Source organism: Gavialis gangeticus, unplaced genomic scaffold, assembly GCF_001723915.1.
Source record: "Gavialis gangeticus isolate Ggan-Ray unplaced genomic scaffold, GavGan_comp1, whole genome shotgun sequence".
Taxonomy (NCBI): domain Eukaryota; kingdom Metazoa; phylum Chordata; order Crocodylia; family Gavialidae; genus Gavialis; species Gavialis gangeticus.
This window is the reverse complement of record NW_017729005.1, coordinates 1,761,961-1,771,284: the sequence shown is the minus strand read 5'-3', so window position 1 is coordinate 1,771,284 and position 9,324 is coordinate 1,761,961. Positions and strand designations below refer to the sequence as shown.

The window sequence follows — 9,324 nt, the reverse complement described above, 5'->3', positions numbered from 1 at the left end:
GGGGGTGGGTGGCTAAGCAAGGGACCCCCCTCTCCTGCCCCGCCACACAAGCCACTAGTAGCATAATGAGTGGCAGGCAACCAGAGAATTAGCCCTGGGCTCCTACTTAGTTGTGCAAGAATAGCAGCTGCCACCATAGGTAGAGGGAGAAAAAATTATTGGGGGTGGGGTGGGGCTGAGCGCATGCATGTAAGGTAAGTCTGTGGGGGAAGGGCAGTTCGAGGCCCCAGCAGTGAGGGAGGGAGTGGCGCATAGACAGGGCAGGGGCTGGGGTGAATGGGGACCAGGTGGGCCAGGTGGTGGGACAATTGGAGCCTGGGCGGCTCATCCAGGGGCATGAGGGGCTCCTGCCACTGTGTGCACCCCAGCGGAGGCCTGGGGGGCACATGCCCTCCAATGTGTGAGTGGGGCAAAGGTGGCTGCCCCTGGGTGATGGGCTTTGCTCCCTGCTGCAGCTGTCCTGAGATCTGTGCAATGCCGTTTGTGTCCCCCCATCAGGCAAGCAGGGGGTGCAGCATAGGCCAGTGGTGCCAGGCACATGGTGTTGCACTTTTCCTGGGGCTGCTGCAGCAGGGAGCACTGCCCAGCATTCAGCAGCAGTTACCTCTGCCCTGCTCACAGATTGGGGGGGTACATGCCCCCTGGCCTCTGCCAGGGTGCGTGCAGTGGCAGGAGCCTCCCGGCATCCCTAGATGAGCTCTCTGGACTCTGATTGTCCCACCATCTGGCCCAGCCAGGACCCCACTTACTGCAGCCTGTGCCTGTGCCCCACTCCCTCCCTCACCACCAGGGCCTTGATCTGCTGCCCTCAGCCCCTTCCCCTAATAGATTGATACTTGCTTGCCGTGCTGCTAATCATCCATATGCTGGGCTGTGATCCTGTGTGCACCCCTCCCCACTCCTGCTGCAGCCACCTGGATCCTATGACTGGGCTGCCTTGCAGCCTTACCCACTGCCCCATGCTTGGGGGTGCTGATTCCCCTTAGCTCCAGACTTCTGCCACCTATGGCTGCTACCAGTGCCAGCCTAGTCTCCACCGCCAACTCTGCCACCACTGCGGCACAGGATGCAGCCCATGGTAGTAGCCTCTGTAAGCCATTATTTTAATAGGACATACACTTACTGACATTTAGTGAAGCTGGTGGGCCCATATTATATGTAAAGCACATAAAGAAAATAGCTGAATGAAAAATGATTAAGTGAATAACACTTCAACAAACATTTCTTCATGAGGCTCTTGCCTAATGTTATAAAGTGGGGTTTAAAAAGTACCAAAAGCACTCAAGTCCTGTCAAGGTTTATTCAGCCTTTTGTTTCTTCTGTGTAAGCCTTGTGTTTGTATATAGAAAAGAAGAAGTTCACCCATAACATATGTGATCTTGATAAATTAAATTTAAACATGCAAAAATAACAAAATAAACAAAAACAATCTACTAAGCTACACAAAGTCTCATTGCTATTCACATATTTGTCTAAAATAAGCTGATCACTATTTAGCCGGGAAAAAAATCAAAATTCTGTCATGGCAATAACATACACAACAAATCAGACTAATGTTCAAACCTTTTTCACAGGAAAACTGAAATGATCATAGGAAAAGAAAGAAAACAGGTGGGAAAGAGGAACATAATTATGAAGAGAAGCAGGCTCCTATAGAAGCAAATTAAATATCAAAAGTATTCTGGATAATATATATTAATAACATCCTTACAAACATTTTCGTAGGATCGACAATTATTCACAAAGCTATCACTCATTTCACCAAAAACCAGTGACAGTAGAGGAAGACAAGTTCCATTGATTACTGCTGCTACTGCTCCCAGTATCATAAGAGTTATGTCCAGACTATCTGCATAACGGAACTGGTGGAAACAGTAAAAGATAGAAACCATCAGATTATTTCAGCAAGTGGAAACTATTATGACTTCCTTGTTTGTCAGAATGTTAATAAAATAAACTAAAATACATTAAACAAAGTGTTAGGGACTTAATACTCTAATTAATAACTTAATATTCTGTTTAGGACTGTCTATAACAAAATTATCCACGAAAATACAAAAGGTATATAGAAAAGTTCAAGTGGCATTTTTCCCATGGTACATTCCATTTGAGGTGACTGCTTAGTGTTGACATTGGGGGATAATACATAAGGAATGGGGCAGTTATAATTATTAGAACAGGTCTAACTGCAATTCCAAAGATACTAACATGAAATGATTCAACAGAATCTTGAATAATATGACTATTGAAAAAAAGTAACACATGTTTCACAATATAAACACAACATGAACAAACACTGGATTAACCAACAGCATTAGTTAAATTAATTACAAATATCTTTTGCTTACAATTGTGATTGGACCAATGGTTTCTGGATTTTTGTTTTTCTTTTCCTTTTTGTTGGGTGGCCTGAAAGATATAAATTGAAAGCTGAATGTCTTCTATTTTGAAAATAAGCACAAATATACATATTTTTGGTTTGCTATGTAGTTTACATACTGACAGAGTTACCAGAATTTCAGAATGTTTCACAATTTTTAAAGGATTTACTTTCACAACTCTGTAAAGTAGGTGAGTACTGTAGTAGTATGCTCATTTGAAGATTGATAATAACCAAGGCACAGATAGTAGATAGTCTACAGATAGTAGTGTCTAGTGAATTTTGTCATGTACTACAATAGTCTTTTTTTCCCCACTTTCTGCAACCTGTGGAAGGTCATACAGGGAGCTTGTGGCTATGCAGGGAATAGGCACCTGCTCCTGAGTTCCAAGGTAATTCCAAGAAATGGACCTTGTTCCAACACCACTTTAACCCAAAATATTGTAGAAATTTAAGCTGCTGAAACTTAATGGAATGTCAAATAAGATATAGGCAAAGTATAAAATACATTTAAAACACAAAACACAAAGTAAGTCCATGATCTTTAACTGCTCCATGTGGAGGAAGTTTCAGAATCAGGGTTATAGCATCTGGTGATCTCAAATGCTCTTATCCAGTTGAACAGTCTTTTCTCAGATAAGGAATCTATTGATTTTGGGGGATTACTCAAGCAAGTAGATAGGGAAGAATCTGACCCAGACTATGGATCCCCATTACTACCAGCAATTCCAAACTCAAGCAATTATATCTGAGGGACCTACTCTTATTTATTGGGAGGAAAAGGTCAAGCCCAATGGTGTTAATGGAGTTAATGGTCAATTGGACTAGCACGTTTAAAGCACAACAGTTTCTATAGCCAACTACACCTACGGCTACACATAGGGCTGATGTGGTTTATGTTGTGTCCAGTAGGGTTGTGCGAAACACCATCATTTCATTTTGATGTCTGTTTTGAAGGGACAGTGTTTTGTTTTGTTATTTTCTTTCATTTCAAAGCACTGTCCTGTTTTGTTTCATTGAAACTGTTTCGCCATTTTGACTCATTTCGACTTTTTGCCCATAGGCTATAATGGGGAATCATGAAAATGCCTTAAACATTGTCAATTGTTGCCTGATTTAAATGCAAATTGCAGGGATGGTAGCCCCTTCTGAGGTCATGAAGCCTGCCAAGTTTCAAGGAGATAGGTGCATCAGTTTCTCAGAAACTGCACCTCAAGATCTTAAAAGCAAAATTTGCCCGCAGTGGCAGCCTCCTGTCATCTAGCACGCAAATCCGGGGCTCACACCCCAGGGGTGAAGGCCCCTGGATCTGCACCAGATAACAGGAGGCTGCCGCTGCTGCCTGGGACTGGCACTGGCCACAGCCCGTACCCAGCACCAGGGAAGACAGATGCTGCCACTGGCCACAGCGAGCAGATCTGGGGGCCCACACCTCTGGGAGGGCTGTGGGGCTGTGCTGAACTCCTCCCGGGAGTTCAGGAACCCATATCTGTGCCCCAGATGGGAGGAGGCTGCCCTGTCACCTGGGACCGACACTGGGTGCAGGCTGCGCCCAGCGCTGGAGAAAATTGCTGCTGCTGCCTGTCCCTGGCAACAGTGGCAGCCTTCCCTCATCTGGCATGCAGATTCAGGGGCTTACACTCCCTGGAGGAGTCCATCACAACCTGGTAGCCCTCCTAGGGGTGTGAGCTCCCGGATTTGTGGCCCGGATGAGAGGAGGCTCAGGTTGTGGTAGCGGCAATCTTGTCCAGGTGGGCCCCAGGTGGTAGAGGCAGCCTGAGCCTCCTTTCATCCGGGGTGCAGATCCAGGGGCTCTCACCCCCTGGAGGGCTGCCAGGCTGTGCTGGAGTTCTCCCAGGGGTGTGGGCCCCCAGATCTGTGCTGGATGACAGGAGGCTGCCACTGCCACCTGGGACTGGCATGAGGCACAGCCTGCACCCATTGCTGGGCTCCATGGAGCTCATCCCAGTGGTGGAAGGCAGAGCAAAGTCCTGGTTCTCGCCACTGGGCTGCACTCCAATTGGCTCCACCAGTCCTATGGAGCTCAGCCCAGTGCAGGAGGCTGGCTCTGTCCACCTCCTGCCACTGGGTTGCACTCCAATTGGCTCTGCCAGCCCCACGGAGCTGAGCCTGGCGGTGGCAGGTGGACAGAGCTGGTGCTATGCTCTGATTGGTTCCACCAGCTCCATGGAGTGCAGCCTAGTGGTGGAAGGTGAGGAGAGCCAGGGGTACACTTCCCACTAGGCTGAGCAACATGGGGCTGTGAAACCACGCGGAACACAGCCCTGGCTCTCCCCTGCCTCCCACCACTGGGCTGCTTTGAAACTCAAAATGTTTCAACACTTTTGAAATGTTTTAAATGCCCTCATTTTGTTTTAAAGCTGTTTCGATGCTTTTTGTTTCATTTCAATTTTGCTGTTTTGAGCTCAAAACACAACAAAACAGCTTTAAAATGAAACGCTTGATGAAATTCTCATAGCCCTGGTATCCAGCCACTTTCAACTCCCCTCCCTGAGTGAGCAGATACCAATTTGCACCTGGGTCAACTGGAAGTGGTATTCAGAAGAAATTCAGAGTAAGGGTGAAACCCATGCATGTCCCTGCAGGGACAGCTTAACCACTTTTCCACAGGGCCCCATTCTGTTGGAAAGAAAGCATGAAAGTATGCTAATATGATAAAAAATAAATGTAATAAAACTTTTTTTGGATAGTTAGTCCAAGTGTTAAGTATTAATTTTTCAACAGTTAATGTAAGTAGTTTATTAACTGGCTAAAGATGAATTATTTCATTACATTATATTACATTACATCACATATAAAAATCAGCTTTAGCCAGTTAATAAATATATATAAATATTTTCTACATTTATAAACTAAATAAATATATATAAGAAATATATATAACTTCATTGGACAAGAATCTTATTTCCAATGGGTTATATTTAAGGATATTTAAAAAATCTTGGCCCACAATTTAGCAGTTGCTTCCTGCAAAGCAACTAATATGGATCCAAACATTTCCACAGGTTTGTTTATATTTTTAATATAAACTTGCATTTTAACAATGAAACATCCATGTGGAGTGCTGGAAACCAAACACATTATCCTTAAGGCAGCATGTGGAAGAAACTTACTGGAGGCAGGAAAGAGGCAGCAGGACACTACGCCGGCAGCCGATAGCGGCGAAAGTGAAACCTCAGTGGCTGGAGCCACTGCAGATGAATATCAAAGGAAAAACCCATGGCAGAGCCAGGAGGAGCTGGGAACAGCTCCCGCATCTGTTTGGGCACGCCTTGTAAAAGCGTGCTGGGGCGATTGGCCATGTGGCCATCCGGTGCCGGGATAAAAGGCCCAGCAGGAAGGAAGCCGGCGAGACCGGAAGAAGTGTCCCCCACCAGCCTAGAGAGGCCAGAGAGCCCAGGTGACCTTGAAGAGGAGGGAACATAGTGGCGCCCCAGAGAGGGGAGCACAGAGGGCAAGCCAGGCCAGCAAGGGCCCAAGGAGTCTCTTACGAGGCTGACGTAGACCAAGGCCAGCACCAGGAGCGACTGGGACACCGGAGATGACGGAGATGGAACCTGGACACGGATGCCAGATGGCAGGTATCAAACCCAGGGAGGAAACAATGTGACAAGGGGGTTTGAGACCCAGGCGGAGTCAGGCACTGCATGAGCTGGGAAGCACAGAAGGGCCACGGCAGACACTCGGTGCAAGTACCACCTGTAGCCCACGGCCACAGCCCCTAAGAAACTGAGCGTTGGGGAGGGCCAGACCACCAGCTCCAGCGGACTTCACAGTTGGTGTTAGGCATGCTGTAGGGGAGGTGGAGCCCCGAGAAGCAATAGCCGTGAGGACGACCAAGGGAGAGTACCAAGGGAGACGGGAGCAGACACCATTCTCCCACTAGAATACTATTTACCATCGAAGATGTGGCAGGTGAGACCCCTGGGGAGCTGACCCAAGGCTGCTCCCAGTAGCCTGGCTGTGCAGCCCAGGAGGCTACAGTGAGGTTCAAAAGAAATCCAGACACATGATGCTTGGAGGGAGAGGCACAGAAGGTTACAACTTGGTGCATTGGCCAGGAATGATGGAGCCAGGGAAACCCTTGAGGCTGATATGATTATGGAGGTGAACCTAAACCTCCAGATTGAGTTGTTAGGCCAAACGTTGCATGCAGTATCAAAAGTGCTTGAGGTCCAACAACAACAAGCCATACAACAACAGGAATGGATGTGCCAAAATTGGGCCATTTTCTGAATGCATCGTATGACATTAGAGGACGATGTAGAGGCCTACATTGAATCATTTTACAAATATTTTGCAATCATTTTGCAATATTACAGTGGTTAGAACTCACCCCAAACCACTATCGCAGATTGTTCCGGGCCCAAAAGAGCAAGGAAGACCCCAGGCCCCAAAACTGGATGCAGTTTTTAAAAGATCCCTTAGATAAATGGGTACCACTAGGGAAGGTTGATTGAGCAGCCCTAGCTGACCAGATCCTACTGGAACAATTTGTAAAGGATCTGGATGAGAACACCCAGCTATGGGTGCACTGGCACATTCCTCACCTGGCCGCTGAAGCCTTAAGGATTGCAGAGGCTTTCACTGCCTCAGAAGGGGAACTGCTGTGGGAAAAGAGCTACAGAAATACAGGCACGACCCCTAAGAGGGAGGACGAGCCCTGACGGGGGCCTGTATGCTATAGTAGGCGAGAAATTGTATGCTACCAATGTGGTAAGATGGGACATGTATCTCGGGAATGCACCCTAGGGGCCCTGGAGAAGTGGAGACCTGCTGGAGAAATGGTGGGGTTGAAGGAGTGCCATAAGGCCCATGAACCAATCAAGGAAATGGACTGTAGCTTCGTACGCGGCCAAGAAGTAGAGGGATGGGACCATCTGATGGTGATGGCGTGGGTGGCAGGCAAGCCACTACAGGCTACACTGGACACAGGCTGCTCCCAGACACTGATATGGGTAGGGCTGATCCCCAAGAGTGCTATTGAATGGTGCCCTCCTGTTTGGAAGTGCTATATACATAGCAAAACAGAACAATACGAAAGGGGCTTCATGGATGTGAGGATTGCTGGTTGTAAGGGCAGATTATGCATTGGGCTGGCCCCACAATTGGATGGCCAGGTGATTGTGGGAAGGGATTGGCCACCCCTCTATGAAGTATTAGAAGAAGTGCATATGGAAAAACTAAGACATGGAAGACGGCACCGGGGGGAAGGTTGGATAGCAGAAGAAGATTCGGATTTCTCCAATGAGGAATAGTGGGTTAGCCTGGGGATGAGTGCCGAGGGCATGCACTTTTGGATGGCCCAAGAGGAGGACAGTGAGCTACAGAGGGTCCGAGAGACAGAAGTGGCTTGGGTGGAGGAAGAAACCATATGGCCTGGGATGGACATATGTGATGCCTATTTTTGGGTACATTGGGGTTTGTTATACTGAGTCACAAAATGCTCGGTCCGAGGGGAGTGGACCCAACAGCTAGTAGTCCCTTGGAGGCGCCGCGAGAAAGTATGGTGGTTGGCACATGCTAGCCCAATGGGTGGCCATCTCAGGGCAGACAAGACAGTGACCAGAGTTGGGCAGTGATTTTTATGGCCAGGGATGAGGGATGACATTATGTGGCATTGTGAAGCCTGCCTGAGTGTCAAAAGGTCCAAGAGAGACAGTCCCCATGGGCACCATTGCAACTGATGCCCATTGAGGTACCCTTCGATTGGATAGCACTAGACATAATGAAGAGTAGTGCTGGGCACCAATATATTTTAGTCATCATTGACTATACTACACACTACCCTGATGCTATACCACTACGATCAATGACAGCCCCCTGAATTGTGGAGGAATTATTAAAATGGGTGTCCTGTGTGGGAGTTCCAAGAGATAATCATGGATCGGAGGATGGACATTATGTCCAGGGTTATCTGGACCATGTGTCAGCTGTTGAAGATACAGCAACTCTGTACCACAGTCTACCACCCTCAGACCAACGGACTGGTAAAATGCCTAAATGGTACAATTAAACACCTATTTTGGTGTGCCCAGGACGAACCAAGGAGGTGGGATTTGATCCTAATACCCATCCTCTTTGCACTGAGGGATGCCCCTCAGGTGTCCATGTAGCTGTCCCCATTCAAGTTGATATTGATGAGGCAGAGATCCAGGTGTCCTTTTCGGCATCTGGGGTGGCATCCTGCAGAAAGGGGAGGTCAGGGGAAACAGGGGAAGAGAGGTAGAGCGTGGCTTGAAGGAGCAGAGCCAAGAGTTCTGACAGGGTGGTGGTCTTGGCCACAGTGTCCATCCTATTGTTTCCCAGAGACACAGGATCATCAGTAGCAGTGTGCGCTTTGCACCATAGAACAGCAAGGGTGGAGGGAAGGAGAATAGCATCCAGGAGAGCAGTAATAAGGCGGTGGTGAGAGATGGGAGTCCCAGCAGAAGTAAGAAAACCCTGCTGTTTCCAGATCTGTCCAAAAGAATGGTAGATACCAAAGGCATAGCAAGAGTCTGTATAGATATTAGCAGATTGTTCAGTGGCAAGGTGACAGGCACGAGTGAGAGCAATGAGTTCAGCAGCTTGAGCACTAGTAACAGAAAGAGGAGTGGATTCAACAACAGTATAATCAGAACAAACAGCATAGCCAGCTCGGAGAATGCCATGATTATCTCGAAAACAGGAGCCATCAACGTAGAAAATGAGGTCAGGGTTAGTTAGAGGGGTATCGGAAAGATCAGGACAGGGAAGAGAAACAAAGTCCACAAGTTGAATGCAGTCATGGGGTTGGCTGTCTGAGGGCGAAGAAAGAAGAGAGGCAGGATTGAGGGGATCACAGTGGACAAGGGTCATGTGGTCCGCAGCCAGGAGAACCGCCTCGTAGCACGTTAGATGGCTGGGGGACAAGTGCTGAGCCCTGCCATGCTGGAGGAGGG

General features: G+C 47.9%; 1 protein-coding gene and 1 long non-coding RNA gene across 2 annotated transcripts in view; one reads left to right on the top strand and one right to left on the bottom strand.

Moving 5' to 3' along the window:
* ABCB5 (ATP binding cassette subfamily B member 5) overlaps positions 1–9,324 on the bottom strand; it is a 93,673-nt gene that overhangs the window by 75,308 nt on the left and 9,041 nt on the right. The window contains exons 3-4 of the mRNA XM_019508539.1: positions 2,349–2,409; positions 1,712–1,862 (exon numbers count right to left, since the gene is read on the bottom strand). Of these exons, the coding sequence (XP_019364084.1) occupies positions 1,712–1,862; positions 2,349–2,409 (212 nt within the window). The remainder of the gene's footprint in view (positions 1–1,711; positions 1,863–2,348; positions 2,410–9,324) is intronic.
* Positions 5,955–9,324, top strand: part of LOC109291540 — a 9,914-nt gene continuing 6,544 nt past the window's right edge. Inside the window, exon 1 of the long non-coding RNA XR_002095878.1 lies at positions 5,955–6,136. This is a non-coding gene — a long non-coding RNA (uncharacterized LOC109291540). The remainder of the gene's footprint in view (positions 6,137–9,324) is intronic.